Source organism: Hippopotamus amphibius, chromosome 14 (genome assembly GCF_030028045.1).
Source record: "Hippopotamus amphibius kiboko isolate mHipAmp2 chromosome 14, mHipAmp2.hap2, whole genome shotgun sequence".
In the NCBI taxonomy this organism is placed as follows: Eukaryota; Metazoa; Chordata; class Mammalia; order Artiodactyla; family Hippopotamidae; genus Hippopotamus; species Hippopotamus amphibius.
This window is the reverse complement of record NC_080199.1, coordinates 50,376,361-50,394,970: the sequence shown is the minus strand read 5'-3', so window position 1 is coordinate 50,394,970 and position 18,610 is coordinate 50,376,361. Positions and strand designations below refer to the sequence as shown.

General features: G+C 34.5%; 1 protein-coding gene across 1 annotated transcript in view; it reads left to right on the top strand.

Moving 5' to 3' along the window:
* Positions 1-5,679, top strand: part of PCDH17 (protocadherin 17) — an 88,664-nt gene extending 82,985 nt beyond the window's left edge. The window contains exon 4 of the mRNA XM_057707640.1: positions 4,312-5,679. Within this exon, the coding sequence (XP_057563623.1) occupies positions 4,312-4,994 (683 nt within the window). The 3' untranslated portion in view covers positions 4,995-5,679. The remainder of the gene's footprint in view (positions 1-4,311) is intronic.
* Positions 5,680-18,610: the final 12,931 nt, after the last annotated feature.

Here is an 18,610-nt window from a genome sequence, read left to right as displayed (position 1 = left end):
CAGTGAACACTACCAAGTCACAACAGGCAAGAATTTTTCCCCTGATTTTTCCCAAAATAACTATGTTCAACAGAGACTCCTTAATCTTTGTTAATCCTCGATGGTTTAAATAGTGCTTTGACTTCAAATTTTAATCTTATACATAATAATTATTGGTGCCTCTTACTCATCTTCAAGTGGCTGTGCACTCTAATGATGTAGTGACATTACAAGGTTAAAATTACACTGTGAATATTAAGTTCTGGTAACCTTTGCGGAATATTGCTAAAATCCAATAATTTGGGAACAGATAATTTGATATTTTACCTAAATATTTTTTCCTCATGTAAATGTAACTTTCACAAAGACTGTTCCTTTGAAGGTATATTTTGGCAAAAAAGGATTGCTTGCCTAATATCTTTAAGGTTAAGTTATAAAACAGCTTAGGCTAGTTTAAAAAAAGAGAGAGCTTTCAGATATGTCAGCCAGTATGAATATGCAGATTTCAAACATCTTTATGTCCAAATCAATTTGAATTATATAAAATTCTGAAATCAGTATTCAGGTTGTTTATCCAGTCAGAGGTTCACACTCATAGTTCTAGGGCAAAGGGAAAGATTAAAATGTTGTTTATTAGTGATTTTAAATAAAAAGATTTATACATACATGTAAATTACACATAAGATGTTATATTTATAAATATCTATATATATGATTTATATATTTATAATCCTTCATATTACAAATATATAACTTTCCTGTGCATTTTATTCATTCACCTGTAGTTCTCTTATGGTAGTTACTGATTTTTAATTTTCAGGAATGCATTGGACATGCATTTGTGTTTTTAAATTTTGTGTGGACTATTTCCTGAAGAAAGCTCAATTTTACTACACACATGCAATTAAAGATATGTGTGTGTGTGTGTGTGTATGTGTGCAGTTTATGGTGGCAGCTGAACCGCAACTACTTACAGTAATTTGAGTGACTATATCTTTTGAAAAACAAATCATATAAATTTAGAAGCAAAATTGAACCAATTAATATGACTGTGTTTAGGTCCCTCCCCTTGGGAGCTTGTATAATAGTCAGATGTGACTATAGTAGTATAGAAAATAATTCTTAATACTAAACAAGTATTTAAATTTATCTGATTGTCAGATGATCCTTCAGGGAATTACACATTTAAAAGATTAGACACTGTAAACTTTCTGTATAGACAGAGCTACCCAGATATCCAGCTGTTGGACTTCAGAGTTGTTTTCACTTTGCAATATAAACATGCTTGTCTCTCAGTTTCTCTCATCTACATACCATTTGGATTATCCCATCTTTCTTGGCAAGGGGTGCATTCTGTGAAAGGGTTATCATGTACTAAGAAAAGGACAAAAATGAGGGTAAATAATTTCTGTGTAATCCAAGATTGGTCCAGAAAAAAGTGAATCTTGGATCAAGGGTCTCTAAATTTGTTTTCTGTCCGGGATCCCTAAATTTGTTTTTTGATACAAATATCTAATCTATGCAAATAGTGGCTGTCTGTATAATTTGCTTCCTTTTCATTTTTATAGTTCATAATTCAACATATCTATTCTGGCATTCGTTTTCTTTAAGGTACCGAAAGAAATTTGATTATCTACCTTTATAGTCCTAGGGCTTGAGAAAATCCTCCACACTATTATTCTTTATTATGCATACTTAGTTTATTGAGGGGATTTTAAAAAATATAATAGAAGATATGCATAGCAGAAATCCTCCTAATACAACTCCCTTCCCTTAAGCTCCTCCTCCCTCATTCCTCCCTCCCTCCTCCCCTCTCTCCCCTCACTTAGCTTTCCTTCTTCCTTCTTTTTTTCTTCCATTTTTTCCATTTCATCTATTTTTTTTTTGTCTAGCTAGTCATTCATTATGTACCACCTATGTCTTTTTTTTGTATCTACCTAGTCATCTACTTATTTATGTCACTTCAGAAATAATTCCATTCTCTCATAAATTCTTATTTGACCCTTGGCAGTTATAGTTCATTTTATGTTCATAGTTTCTATAGCTTGTACAAAAGTGTCTATTTGATTTTCTTCACTGTCTGTGACCGGCTGCTGTCAAAATTACAGTCTAATCACAAAGTGAACAGCATATAATGTATCATAATCAATACTCAAATTTTGCTCCCTAGTATATGACATGAAGTCAAGTAAAAAAGCTGCAGAGTTTCAGTAGTGAAGTGCAAACAATCATTTCATGTTGATGGTTTCAAATTCAAGGTCGATTTACACTTTCATACATCTGCATTATTCTATCTTGTTCACTCTCTCCTTAAATTCATATTGCATTCTTTCAGAGCTGGGCTATCCAAATTGCCGAAATTGAGGCCAGTCAGTATTGAAAAATAAAACTATGTTAGTGTATTTCAAATAGAGTGTATGAGTTGTAAATGAAGTTTTTAAAAATCACAACTCTAAAAGATACAAAAATATCACCAAGTGAAAGAGATAGTAAAGTTTTCTACTATATTTTTGAAGGATAAAATTAGTTGAATGAAATGATACATATTTTTTTTCTATCACTTACTGACACAGGCATAATATTGATGATTCACTTTCAGAATAGATAATGTAAACAGATACGTGATATTAAAATTTTCCGATATACTGTTGCTTAAATTCTGCTCTACTTTAAATCTGCACAGGGAAGCTTTCGAGAAATTTTTATATGCCTAGTTTCTTCTGTCCATCTGTCTGACAACCTTTCAAATCATAGTATTTGAGTCTGTGACTAGATAGTTCAGTTTGAGCCTACATTTCAGCACTCTTGCCTGTATTACATAATAAACTTAACATATTTGAATCCACTCCTAGGTAAATATATTTTTAAAAGCAAGACAGAATTAAAATAGAGACAAGTCACCTAGATACTTCTTTTTAACCTTTCATGTGTGAATGATACATGCTATGAAATACCACAGCATTTTTATTCTGTCAAAACACCATTTTGTATCCTTTCTAAAAGAGTTTAGTTTCATAGGAAATTATTTTATCCTAAAACCTTTTAAGATAAATTAAGTTGTGGTTTCATTTCTTTCCTTTTTGAATAAGGAATTATTCATGTGTTTTAAATATAAACTCAGATTTTGTATATGACTTTGAACAGTAACTGTATAAAGTTATCAGTGCTATCAAATTTCTTGCTTTTTCCCTTGTACACAGGACACTATACATTATAAAGATCCTCTTGCATCAATTAAATGGCAATCCCAAGGGTTCCCAAATGTGTAGGGAATTCTATTCCCACCACATACAGTTAAATTGTAAATATCCTCTCCTGAAAAAGCTCCCTGATTTAAAAAGGATCATTAAACATAAGGAAGACAACCATTTGTAGATGAAAGGGACAACAGGGAAGATGTAGTTCAAACTTGTAGTTTAAAACATTAAGTTCAGAGTTCATGGACGTATGCAACTGTAGTCATCATGAAGGAATTTTCTTTCATATTTTCTTGTTCAACACCTTTGAAATAGTAATCACTAAACTGTGCTTTATTTAGATTATCTACATGTTTATCTCAAAAGAGAGAAGCAAAAATTCTCACAGAAAGCATTATCATTTAGTGTTGAAATCGTGATTTGTCATTCATCCTGAACTATACCTGTGGAGTAAATCCATTTTCACCTACTTACACCCAAAACAAAAAGCTGAAGTGCAGAAAACTAATGCATGATCCATACGGGAATCTACTACAATAGGAATGTGCACTTTTTGACAAGCTTATTCATAACACATTTGGAGAGAAAATTCCATTTTCTACTGTCAGGAGAAAAAGTAGGCTTTTAAAGGAAAAATTTTATTTCATGACTGTCACCAAAATAACAATTATAAGCAAAATAGGGATAAAACATAAAAAAGCAGCTTAGGACTTATGGAAGTTTGCAATTCAGTTTTCGCACTGTTATTTGATTTGAAAAATTAATCCTGGTAATCCTTTTTGAAGTTCCCTGTTTCCAGGATGGGTTATAGGGAACAAAGATGAACTGATATCCCCAGGAGATTGCTTTACAGTGATGTTCTATTCTACTGAGAATGATTCTCCAATGGCCACTTTTTACTTCTTCCCAGGCTATGGGAATTCGTTAATATCTAGAGAATAGACTTAAATAAAACCATTGTCTCAACCAGCAGGTTTATGCAACCATCCTGAAATGTTTTAATTATTGTTTTCTTTTCCTTTTTAATTAAGAGACCAGAGGTCAAGCAAACCCAGGGAGAGCTGATCGAAGCCTCGGTAGAAATGTAAAGGCAACCCTAATGATTGGATTTGCTGTTCTCTCTTTTGTTTTGCAGAACCGGAAGAGTGTGTTAATTGCACAGATGAATGCCGAGTGCTTGGTCATTCTGACAGGTGTTGGATGCCACAGTTCCCTGCAACCAATCAGGCTGAAAATGCAGATTACCGCACAAATCTCTTTGTACCCACAGTTGAAGCTAATGTTGAGACTGAGACTTACGAAACTGTGAATCCCACTGGGAAAAAGACTTTTTGTACATTTGGAAAAGACAAGCGAGAGCACACGATTCTCATTGCCAATGTGAAACCTTATTTAAAAGCCAAACGTGCCCTGAGCCCTCTTCTCCAAGAGGTCCCCTCAGCATCAAGCAGCCCAACCAAGGCATGCATTGAGCCTTGCACCTCAACGAAAGGCTCCCTGGATGGTTGCGAAGCAAAACCAGGAGCCCTGGCCGAGGCAAGTGGCCAGTACTTGCCCACTGACAGTCAGTATCTGTCCCCCAGCAAGCAACCAAGAGACCCTCCCTTCCTGGCTTCTGAGCAGATGGCAAGGGTCTTCGCAGATGTGCATTCAAGAGCCAGCCGGGATTCCAGTGAGATGGGCACTGTCCTGGAGCAGCTCGACCACCCCAGTAGGGATCTGGGCAGAGAGTCAGTGGATGCAGAGGAAGTTGTGAGAGAAATCGACAAGCTTCTGCAGGACTGCCGGGGAAATGACCCTGTGGCTGTGAGAAAGTGAAAAAAAAAAAAAAAAAGCATTGGCATTTTCTTGTCTCTCCTGTTGATTTAAAAAAGATCCCCCCTGGTGACAACCCCATCTTACAGGGATGAAGAAAGACCAATGCTGCTTTAAGGCTTTTAGTGAACATCTGAAGTGCCCACAAGTATGATCTTTTCACTGCTGTTTCTTTTTCAGAGATAACAATGGTTTTGTTTTGACCAAACTTATATTAGGACAGAATTAACGATGCTCAAAGAGGAGAGAAAAACAGAAGAAAAAGGAGAGAAGAAGAAGGAGGATGAGGAGGCGAGTTCCCTTTTGACAATCTGTTAGGAAGGTATGCAGTGTGAGAATGGAAGTTTTTTTCTGATCGATCTAAGACTGTCCTCCGTGATTTATGCTGACTTAACTGTTTACCTATAAACCCCATACAAAGCAGGGTCATAATTTGTGATCTGTGGTAGAATTTCTAGCAGTCACCACAGGCTTCTACTGAAAGTCCCGCAAAGACCTTGCAGTAGTCCAAGCTACACCAAACATTAACACATATTTGTGGTAAACATTTCTGTATAAAGTTACCTTCCACACATATAAACACAAAGAATATTCCATATCATTAGTCAAAAAAAATTAAAAACTGGGTCATTTGTAAAACACCTCATGTCGTATAAAAGTTAAATGTAAAAAGATATAGTCCATTTTGTCCTGCACACACATAGACTAATTCACTTCATGAAGGGAGAAGAAAATTTAAAGGTTTAAAATGCCACTTCAGCATTTTAGTGTCCAACAAACATATAAATAATGATGGATATGTTTCAAATTTGACATAGAAAAGTCCCAGATAATAGTTACCATTGAGTGATGATATTCAGAGACAATTAACATGATTGATATATTTTATTCATTTGTGGACACTAAAATAGCTCAGGAAAGTGAAAATGTCTTAGACATACACAAATCACATGACCATTTAAATGTGCAAATGTAAGAAGATTCAACGTGTTTACATCAAATGACATATTTTTATTGATTTATTGCAGATTCAGTGCATATGAGCCAAATTGTTGAGTGTATAAGAGCTATATTGTGTATTTTATTAAATTAATATATAGTTGTGTTGCAAAAATATTTGGGCTTATATTGTAAATGGCAAGTGTTGCCTCAGTAGCTGTCGAACTCTATGAGTTTTGTTTTTTCCTGCTTCCTTTTCCCCATGGAGTGTTGGAAGCAGTGCCTCAGAGCAAAGTCTCTTGTTTAATGTATAGTCTACCAAGTACTACAGTACATAATCTGTTCAAAATGTGTTTGAGTGAGCTGATGGAGCTAACTGAAAGGTCAAAAAATACATCCGTCAGTCATGGTTATGTGCAAGTCCTTTGTGGAAGCTTTTATTAAAGTCATGCTAAATCACAAGAATTACATTTGTACCAATACCTGAAACTTCTTCATGTTTTTTCAATAACATACAGCTTCTGCCTATGTAGATATCATACTGTTGATTGGTTCTCAAAAAGTATCTTAAGTGGTTCAAGATGTGTGTTTCCATTATATTTCAAAACCATGCAAAATGCTTTAATGCATGTGTGGTACCAGTACTTGTTACTTGCATTGTGTAGTGTTTTACAAGAGGTCTGGGTCTTAACAAAAGTTTGCCTTTTTTTCAGCGCTCTTCTGCCTCTTTTTATTGGTGTCCCTTAAGAACAATATACCTTCCATTCCTTCATTTTGTTGTACCTTTCCTTGTGACATTTAGCAAGTTTCAAACTTACTTCCATATGAGGCTAGGAAACCTCAAATTTCAGGAATTGGGAAAAATAAAATTATCACTTGCAGAAGTAGCAGCAGATGGGAAAATGCCTTGATTGACATTTTCCTTCAGTGTTTAAAAATTTTGGCATTTTACAGCTTCATGACAAACAGTTTCCAGCCCATACCTTAGAAAATGTGGTGCTGAGTTAAATAAAGGCTGTTTGTGCACTGGAGCAGAAAAATGCATTATTTGCAAACTGGTGGAGAATTCTGTGCCTTCTTTCCTGGCCACCAAGCCAGTGTAGAAACAGCATAAATGTCATAAAATCCTTATATCAAAAACAAAAACAAAAGCAAAAACAAACATTGAAGTGATTTCAGTTTTGTAATTTTAAACCTCGAAAAATCCAACTGAAAATATTTCCGTCAAATGCTGTCAAGATTTTAGACTGTACCTCGTTTGCAAAACTGCTTTGAAAGGGAAGAGTGGACAACTCCCATCAGCCTTATTCTCTTGAGAACTGTATTTGGTTCCTAGTAACAGCCTTTCCAAAGCTCTACTCTTGGTTTTTATTATTCGTAAATGTTTAAATTAGAAAAGAAAGGATCTTGTACGTTTGAAACCTAATTGACTCTCTAGATTTTGGACAATTTATGTATCTGAAATGTGTTGTCTCTGTTATATGATGTTATTTTTTGCCAGGAGACTACAGGTTGATTTAGCTTGATAGCTGAAATTTGAAGGAAAACTGATTTGCATTTGGTCTTACCAAGTGTTGCCTCTCTCTTACTAGACAGATAGCCAAGTAGTAAAAGCTAAGGCTGTATGTAAATGAAATCAACAAAGAGAGTAGGATTTATTTTTAAAACATTCTTAACGCTGAGTAACCAACTTATTATATGTGTCTGAAGACATTAAAACACTATCAGATTTTAAGAATTGGTTGTGCCAATGTGTGAGGGATTACCTTTAGGCTCTCTGTCACCAGTGATTTACTAGTGTTAGCTGTTTAACACATTATCTGTATTTAGTAGTGATTATTTATTTACAAGCTGGTGGTAATTCAGCAGTCAGGACTCTAAGCTTTTATAGTTGAGTTGAGGGAATCTTGCTTTCATTCATTTGGCTGGCAACTGCCTTTATCACAGACCTCTGGTGCTTGGCTTCCATGGAAGTCTATGAGATGCCAAAATTACCCCTTTAGGGAGCAACTTGCTCTAAGGGGTGATGCATGATTAAACAGTGATATTTCATGGGGTTTTATCACAATTCAGAATGTGAAAAAATTAACTTAATTCACGTCCTCCAATTACTAACCCCTCAAAGAATCCCACACATTCAAAATGAATAATAATATTGAATACTTTGCTTTTAAGGTCCTTAAATAACTGAAGTCAAGCACAGGAAAATAATTTATAGAAATTTTCATAAGAAAGTCAAAGTTGTAAAAATTGTTTACTGATGAACTAAAAAAATCAATAACAAAACAATCTTTTCATTAAATATTAATGATGAAAGATCTTTTGTCAAAATTAAAAGTAGTGAGAATCAGTGTTAGTTATACCTATACCAAAGTAAACATTAAAGAGACATATTGCAATTTCAAAGAATGCTTTCATATTATTTCTTAACCTGACATACTTATCCTTACTGCAGGCAATATGCAAATATTGGCTCACTATACCATAAATTAATTGAATTCTTGGTTGGGAAATTGACTTGTTTTGTTTTTCTAAATTAGCTGAGATCTCATAAAACATGACTTCCCTTTAAAGGATCTAGGTACTGCTCAATTTAAAAAATGACTCCATAAAAAATAGTCATGTAGTAATAGAGCAGTATGCTTTATTAGAACCAGGTTAAAAGCTGTTCGTTGCCTAATGGAGTAGAAGTTGCTGAGGTCAACAAGTAGACTGAGGTTTGGCATAATATATGCCCACTCATTATTGTCTAATTATATTCTTTTGACGACACACAGCATTTATCGGAGCATTAATTCAAATGAGAGTTTGGCTATCAAGATGTGTTGATTTGAAACATAATTGAATGAGACCTGAATAAAGTCTGACTTTCCTGGCCCCAGTGTTCTGCAGGTTGGCTATTCCCATTTACCAGCCCCATCGCTCCATAAGGTTCTTAGCTGCACCAAGTGATTGGTGAACAAGGACAACAACAAAGCAGCATACATTGTATGGATTTATCTCAACGCTATTGTTTAATGGCTGTGTTTAATGTGACCTATCTGGAAAATGAGGACTCCAAATAAAAAGCTATTACTAATAGTGGCGTTGCCTTCCCTTGAATTCATTAATACACTGCATACCACACAGGCCCTGATCATAGTTATTTTGGAAAGCGACTGTGGCATCAGAACTGTTTGTGCTAGTTCCTTATTTGCCAGTAAAATAAGTTTTTAGAAAAATTTGTTTAACAATAATGTCATTAGGTTCTTAGTGGAAATGGGTTACCAGGCTTTCAGATAGCTTAGATAAGTTAAGTTGGTTAGTCAAATAATTACCATGGAGCCATAGCTTAAAGATACTAGTGGCATTTCACATTTATGATTGGTTTGAAGATGATTTAGGACAAGATCCTAAAGGACTTCAGAAAGATAATTTTTATAAGCTTACATGACTGATGAAACCACATATTTGTAAATGGCATTTTAAAGTAAGTACATGTTTATTGTGGCATCTTAAAATAATAAGTTTCTCTTTCTACTCATTCAACAAAAGTTTATTGAATTCCTACTGTGTGTTTTCCCTGGGCTATTATGGCCCAGGAGTAAATAGTAAACAAGGAATGGTGCCTGGGTCAAAGTGTGGTGGGAGAAACAAAGAGGTAATACACATTACTAATACACATTACTCTTCATAAATTGGATTATAAATTGGATTTCCTTGTTTGCATTTTCCTTCAGCTGCTCCACACATCCCATATCTCTGCTATCTCACACTCAGTGAGTGGGATCTCCTAAATTACAAACCAACATAATATTCTGCCCTTGTTGATTTTTTTCTTTTAATTTTACTTTTTTTCTGACAGTATAAATTAAATCAAGAAGAGTGCATAGCTTTTCCATATTTAAGAAGATCTTTATGGTTTATACTTATTGAGATATACTAAATGGCTTATCTATTCATTATTTTGCTCATTTATTTAACATGTCTGTTTCTTTTTCACTGAGCACCACTGAGCTGTTCAGGTGCTGTACAGGATCCTAAGGTACAAAGAATGAAGCCAATTACATTTTACCCTCAGAATATTTATAGTTTGTGCCTAGGTCCCATATGCTAACATAGAAATTGACCTTATATTGCCTTGACACTACTACCTTTTCATAATAAAAATAATTTCACTTTTAAGAAGAGAAAAACCATATGCCTACCATGCCATTCATTGCTTTCAAGTGTGAGAGTTGAACAAGCTGTTAATTGACTCACCTGAACCATCTGACCAGGGCTGAGAGATTAGGGAGTCATTCAAATGGACAACCCTACCTGGCCAGGCTACAATGAGGAGGAAGTCATGAGTGGAACATGTATCACAGGCTTACTCCATGTCAGTGAACTATTCACATCCCTCAAGTTATGGTACTTTTTAAAAGTAGATATGCTCAAAATATACAATTATTTGACAATCACAGCGAACAATCATTTGTAGGATATGAAGAGAACAAATTCTTAAACATCACTATAGCATCAATACAGCACAAAGAAATAGATCATCAAGTTAATGCACCATCTTCAAACTCTTTATTACATGCTTTTGGAGATGGCTGCACATGGTTCACCAAGGAAATATATCATTTTCTGTTCATGTTAGCCATTAATAATGCTGGATAATCCACTGTACTTAGGGATTAAATTCTCAGTATTTATACAAGAGGGTGCAACTTCTTTCACTGTTCCTCCTTTTTAATATTTCAGAAAGAATTATCAAAAAATAACAGTTTTTTCAAACTATTTTAATGAGTATCTTATGTATAAAGATTAAGAGAGGGACAATTTTAGTGAGATTTTACAAATTTTGTATCTCACAGGCTGACCTCATCCATTAGATGGAATGTGTCTGCTTTTTTGTCCAACGAATGAAAGCTTTCACTTTGAGAGGAACAACTTATAAATGATCTATAGCATTCTAATGAACTAAATTTTGATTATGATTTATATTTCAAAATCTAGTTTCCTGAAGTTATAATACTCGGTCAAATTATTTCATAATATTTTTCAAAGATTGTTGAAAAACAAACAGAACCAAGTTTGGAACCCTCTTTTTTTGTTCAACTTACACAAAATATTGGTGTTCAGCACTACTTATATGAAAATTGTAGTTATTTCCCTAAAGGTTTACAGCATCAGGCAAGCCAAATCAAAGAATAATTACACAAGCCTAAATTAATACTGATAAATTCTGCTTGTAGAAAATTTTCTATTTCTCAGAGAACTTCCACAAATTTACAAGGCATTACAGAATTAAGGATTCTGAAGCTCAAGGAGGTAAATGGTCTTATCCAAGGGCAATGAGCTTGGAAGCTTTAAGCCCACATTTGAACTTAATGACCAGTTCCTCTATTTGTTCCATACTTTGTGAATTCTGCAGTCTTGCCCTATTTAATATCTTATCTCTCTAAGGTCTTAAATTTATCATCCTAAAACATTAAATTATGCCAGTAATATGCCTTCCCCTTTAAATTGACAGTCACAGCATATAATTTAGATCTCTGTGTTAATAGTTCATAACAACATTAAATAATTTGAAAATAGAGAATAGAGACTCTCTTAAGATTGTCCTCAATTTTTTACTGTCATTTATAAAAATGTTTCATTATGGTCTTCAAAATATTCTAAAACATTATTATGGAAGATTTGCTTTTCCATGAACTTGGTATATTCTCACATGGAAGAAATCCATAAACTTTAATTCCTTTATATTATGCAAATTCACATATATTAAATTAATAGGATTACTAAGTGGCTTAGAAATAATTACATAAACTCCAATAATATTGAAAGGACACTTAAGTATTACATTTATACATATGGATTCATATGCACATATAGGGGCATGAGAGTCAAATCATGTCAAAAGCCAGTATCACAAAATAAAAGAGAGAATTTAAGTAGTAGCAATATAGTTAAGGAATGAACAACACATTTTTTAATTTATGCTAGCCTCAAAATAGTATATCATTGCTGTCTTCAATGATCTGATGAAAAAGAGAGATTGCAAGTTCTATCAAAGTCATTTTTCAGGCTGGTTAATCAAAAGTGAAGTGTTTTGATTCATCCTGAATTTCACTTGCTTGAACATTTTTAAATATCTCCCTTCCCAATTTACAGAAAACCAACCTTATTCTCAAGAGGTCCAGAAATAAATTTTAATGTATCTTTAATACTATTTTATGTTTTGAAAATTTAAATTCAAATAGATGGAATGTGATATTCATTCATTCATTTTATTGATTGGCTGAATATCTCAACACACTCTCTTTAGCAATATTAACTCATATTTTGATATTATTCCTCCTTACTTTTGCAATTGAAAGACAAGGTCTTCCATACAATAATTTGCTTTGACAGAAGATTTTTGAATTTTTATTTTATTCTTTCCATTAAAAAATCAGATTTTTATATATATCTTTATAGCATTAATGTTTATATTTATCTACTGTCTTGCATGTGACTAGTCTCTTATTTTCATTTTAATTTCATAATTTTCTCTCCAATCAACTATTATATAGTTTTTCCCCTCTATTTATTTTTCCATTAGACATGTTCATATATATATAAGTATATATTAAATATTTTCCATGTCTTCATATTTATGGATCAATTATTGAGGTAATGATGTTTCACCCAATAGTTACATCAGATGGAAGATGTTCAAACTGCTTTTATTAAGCTATAGGAAAATTAACTATTTTTTAGAAGTAACCTACATGGAGTGTTAAAATTGACAATATGTATAATAGACTATAACAGAGGTATACAAAGTGGTAAATAAGTTAGGATGCAGGATCTTAGCTAAAATCTTCATGCAAGAGTGCCTAGCTACTTAATTGAAAAGTTGAGAAAGTGATAGAAAGTGAATTATCTTACTCTATTACTAATTCCTGTATATTAAGAAATTCTCATTTTAAAATCTCATCTTGTGAAATGTTTGGCTTTGATTGAAGATAAGAAAAGACCCTTACTTCTGAGATGTGCTCATGGTTTCTCAATCTGCATTTCGCCCCTAAACATCTCTAAAATTCAACTATTATACATATTTCATCATTTCTTTCATTTTGGATAACTACTAAAATTTAATCTGTGTTCATTATCCAAAGAAGAAAAGGAAATAAATGAATGGGTCAAAAGTGCTTCTCTGGTGATTTTCCTTCCTGAGAATGTGACATTTCAATTCAATTCAACATTAATTTATGGAGCATGTAGATGTTTTTGAATACAGTGGAGCATACAGATATTAACAAAATGCAGTCTCTGTCTCTATAGAGTTTAAAATATCCTGGGAAATAAAGTTATTTACACAAATACAGTTTGTAGTTCGTACTATGAAAGAAGTACAAGTTGCAGTGGGTAAAAAAAAGAGAGTGAAAGAGAGAGAAAGCAAGTACTTTCAGCTGCAGAAATGAGAGGTGGGGAGGGAATCAGTAACAGCTTTTTGGAGAAGGCAGCATTTGAATTGAGCATTTAAGGTGGGACAGGATTTTGGCAGAAGAGATGTACAGGAAATGCATTCTGGAAGGAGAGAGAGGCAGTGTGTGCAAAAACATTTAAATAAAGTCAGAGTGTTTTCTGATTAGAAAGCTAGAAAGGGTTGGGAAGGTGGGTTAGGTCAAGATATGGATTGTACTGAACACAGAGCTTATGACATGTCACATGAATTTCTATTCAAAGGAAGAAGAAACTTGAGGATACCTGAATTAGGCTCACTAGCTGGGAGAGCTCTGTGAAAGACTTGCCAAGCTGAATGTGAATTCAGGAAAATAACACCAGGACAGCTTGCTGCTGCCTGGTGATCCATTCTTTATAAGATGCTGCCTTAATAGCACCTTGTTCTTGGGTCGGGTCCAACCATCTAGAGGCAATGCCAACTTTGCTGAATCTTACAATTCTCAGCTTCAAGCCCTCAGCAGAGTATTTATGTGTATGTTTCCAACTTCCCAGAAATAATTTTCTTTGAAATCTGTAATCATGTTTGAAGCTTTAGGAGGCAAAGAGACATGGAAGAGAAAGGCAAAGACCAAGAGCATGGATGATTTTTATACCATGAAAAGTGGCTTTTTAACATTCCCAGATTTTCCAATCTGCTATCTGTGTGATTCTGTTAGGCAGAATAATTTTATTTCTAAAAATTTTTTGTCTGTGTCCACTGTGCCAGGACCCTCCAGGCTGTTATAGGTGTACTATCTTAATGCTTCCATAATGCTCCATGCATATCATAAAGGAACTTTTAATTATTGACTATTTAGGCACTGAAACAAGAAATAATGGCCTTAGATTAGTGGTTCACAACTGGGGGCAATTGTGCCCCCCAGGGATATTTGGCAGTATATAGAGGCAACTTGGATTGTTAAGAGGTGAGAAGTTGCATTGCTACTGGCATCTAGTAGCTACTAAACATCCTGCAGTGCACAGTAAGTGCTCCCCCACCTAACAAAGATTTATTTTGTCAAAAATGTCACTAATGTCCAGGTTGAGAAATCTTGCCTTGGAAAGGATGTGTTTAGGAAAAGAAGAGTTAACAACACTAAGTTTTGGGTAATAGACATTGACTATTAAATTGATTGACATATTTTCTTGCTAAGTTTTGAGAGGAATTCTAGAAATTCTCCTAAATCACTTAGCATAAGGATTTATTTCCAATTTTTTGTGGGTATATTCTGCTCTGGAGGTTGTCAGACTAGTGTCTCTTACAGATAGTGGTATTATCTCAGACTCTAATCAGTACCTGTAACACATATACTGAAAGAATCTCCATGGAATGGAAAGGTGCTGCTTGAGATGGCAGTTTACTATTCCTGAAGTAGTCAAAAGCAGATTCCCTAAGAAGGGCAGGTAAAGCAAAATTCCCCAGCTGTAGAGGGAGGGAAAAGTCTGCCTCTGAGACTATCTCAAAGGTCTGGTGGTCTGGTCTACTGTTGCCTTAGACGTCAATTGATATGATCAATTTATCTTCCAACTTCAAGTTACCTTTCTTTATCATGTATGTGGAATCTGTCACTCCTATGCCATTGAGAGTTTGTAGGGCCAGGTATTAGAAAAAGTGATGGTAGTGGGAGGTGTCAGACCAAGAGATGGCAATATTTAAACAGAAGCTAGGTGACCATAAATATGTCTGGATGCTGAAGAATGAATGCCTCTATTGATTTCTTAGGCATCTTGGTACCTGATTTTAATTCTTCCAATGTCATATGTGGAATGCCAAAAAATGTTAGATTGACTCTCTAAATGAGGTGAGGGGAAGGTGAGTGCAAATTCTTTCTCAAAAGTTTTATTTCTCTTGACACATATTCTGTTTTACCCATCTGTAAGGCAGGGTGGGTGGTTCCAATGCTCATTTTATGAATTTGAACTTGAAATGACTCTGGTTTAAAAATAATAATGGTAATGTGTTAAAAGGGTGACAGGAACTCCAGTGGCAAAGTTGAAAGTCTGCACATTGACAGTCTAATTAATATAAATAGTAGTTACCATAGCCAATCCACATTTGAGAGTTTATTTGTTACAACTTGGCTAAATATGCACTGTGTGTTAAAACTAGAGTTAGTATGCACTGTGGTGAATGCTGGTGTTACCAACAAACCAGGAGCACATTGAAAAGCACTTTAGGAGTGGAAAAGAAAACATTAGCTTCAATCTCCAAGGTGTTTTTTCCAGTAAGACTCAGTCACCCCCCCACCCCACCCCCCCACACATAAACAAACTTGCTGGGTTTTATTTTTGATGGAATCTTTCTATATTAAAAAGCAATATGATTGCTGAAATACCACTACTGTTCAAGCTAATTTACTTCCTAATGGTTTATTTGCATAGTGGAACTTGCATTTTATTTCACAGCAAATCTTGTGACTCCACCTGCACTATTTTAGATAAAACAACAAAACCAAGAGAGAAATAGAGACAGTTAAAGAAGAGAATGAATGTAAGAACCTTCTCACCCACACATCCCCACTTAGCAATACCGAACCCAGCAGACTGGAGAGAGCATGAAAGACCCTGACAGTTTCAACCCTCATGTCTAGTGCACTGGCTTTCTGTTTCAATCTTCTCTCTCTTTCTTTGTCTTTACAGTGCTTGCAGTTCAATCAAGGTAATTTCCACAGGTGATGCTGAACTCTACAAAGTTCATTGTGAGGGTATATTCATTTTGGGAAATGTAAAAGACAAATGAGACGTAGAATGTCTTAGCAAGCTTTAGCATCACTCCTGCTTGTCTAACTGTTATTGGTCTCAGACAGATGGGGGTGGTAATTGTAGATCACAACCTAAGGTAGCAAAGCACTGCTTTCTGACCTCCTTCTGTGATCAAGAGCATGAAACTTGGTGATATACTTTCCCTTTTTGTTGAAGCACGTGCATCATTTTATACATGCATTTTCTTTGGGGGCTTCAAGGTTCACATCCTAGGGTGACAGCTGCTATTTTAAAGGTGTCTCATTACAGTCACTTAGAGAGTCCCCTAACAGATGGATAGGACTTTGTTTCCCAGGGAACACTGACAGGTTACAATTCTCAACAGTTTTTAATCATTTCAACAAACTTATACACATCTGTCAATTACCATATTTGGTAAAGTTAATAATGCAGCAATCTGGGGGTGACAAAGTGATGAACTTAAAAAAAAATTATCCCATACCATTTTTACATGAAGAAAAGAAAATGTAGGTCAAATAAATTTGAAAGTTTATTTTTTATCCATAGGAAAAGATTACTTTTATTTTCAATAGTAAATTTCATATTTAGGTTATTATTCAGGAGAATTCTTAGATGCTTCATATAAAAAGCATTAGTGACAAAAGTATGAAAATATAAAGAAAAAAATTTAAGCATAATTAAGCAGTCATTTTTCTCTTTGAAAACTTTAATCATTGCACGATAAAGTTTCCCAAATAAATAAAATTGGAAGTATTTCCACTTACAAAGTTGCAGAGGAAGTATAGTAGTTAAAGGTCATACACTCTTACCTCAGAGCCATAACTCTCACCTACCACTCTCTAGCAATGTGACCTTATATCATGAGTGGGCAAACTATGACCTTTGGGTCACATCCAGCCCCTGGCTTATTTTTGTAAATAAACACATACTAGAAAACAGCCACACTAATTTGTATATTGTCTGTGGCTGTTTTCTAGTACAACAGTAGAGTTGAGTATCTGGGACAAAACTGTATGTCCCACAACATAAAAAAAAAAAAAAAAATACTATCTGGCCCTTTGCAGAGGAAATTTGCATTGTGTAATTACTATATACTTCAGTTTTTCCATCTGTAAAATGTGTGTAAGAGTAACTAACTTCTAAAGTAATTGTAAGGAATAAATGAGATGACATAAAAAGCTTAGAAGCATTTTGGACACATAGAATACTCTCAATCAATGCTATCCGTTATTGCAAATGGACCCATCTGAGTAATACAAATCTATCCACACATAACCACAATACATCATTTCAAAATTTAGTTGAAGGTCCTTGTCAGCCAGATTATTCTAAGCACAGCAAAGCACAACAAAACACCACTAATAACAAAACAGTTCAAAAGTTTACTCCATTTATCGTAGTTTCCCAGCCATCGCCAGCAACTATTCTTTGCACCTTAATAGCTAATAAGTCATTTAAGTACTTACCATTATTTTACCAGAACCCGGGATGCCTTTACCTTGTTTGTCACTAGCATGTAGGAGTATGTAGTCCATGGTCAAATGCTTCTCAGTAAGGTTAAACAAGTGGCAGCTGGCACCATACAGCTCTCTTATAATGAAAACACGAGGTGGCTGCCATTACACAGTCCTGCACTAATGAGAACAGTGGGAGGCTAGCATTACAATGGTCTAATGAAAACAGGAAATGGCTGGCATTAAATTGGTATAATAAAAACAGGAGGTGGCTAGCATTACGCTGGTGGAATATATAAATTAAGAGATGTCAAGCCTCCCCAATCTCATCTCTGTTATATATGACCACAGTACCCACAATTTAGACCAGATCTTTTCAAAGTCAACCAGTGTTGGATGAAAACAACATTTTTTCGTACTGGCTTCAAAAATTTCTTTCATTTCAATTTGTGTTTCCCTTAGGCCAAAGCAAGCATGCTGTAAAATAATGATATAATTTACACTAAACTTTTCCCCCTTAATTCAAAGAAAGAAAGAAAGAAAGAAAGAAAGAAAGAAAGCAAGCAAGCAAGCAAGCAAGCAACTTTATTTCTGACTCCAGAAGATTGGCTAGAATGAGAGCCAACAATTCAAAAAGAGTTTCTAATTTGGTCCTTGCCTTTTCCTCTCCTTTCTCTGTTAAGTATCCAATGGTGACTAAATACTCAGAGTGGCATAAAACAAACTAAAAAAGAACACAGAAAGGAAATAAAATGCTTCAGAGAAAAAAGTTAAGCACAAAATCAATCATTTAACTAATGGAGTTTTTTCTCTGAACAAAAGATCAAGGTTTCTCATATATTGGTTGTTTATTTTTACTATTTTAAAAACATATAGATAGAAGACTCTTGCCTATACCTCTAAAACAATAGATTTGTAAGAATATTATGTTTTATTGTAACTCACAGAACCAGCTGTATCTGATTCACCCTGGTCTTTTTAATCTGGCTGAAAACAGAGCAAGTTGGCACAGTGCAAGTTCAGTACATTAATCCTATCACTCAG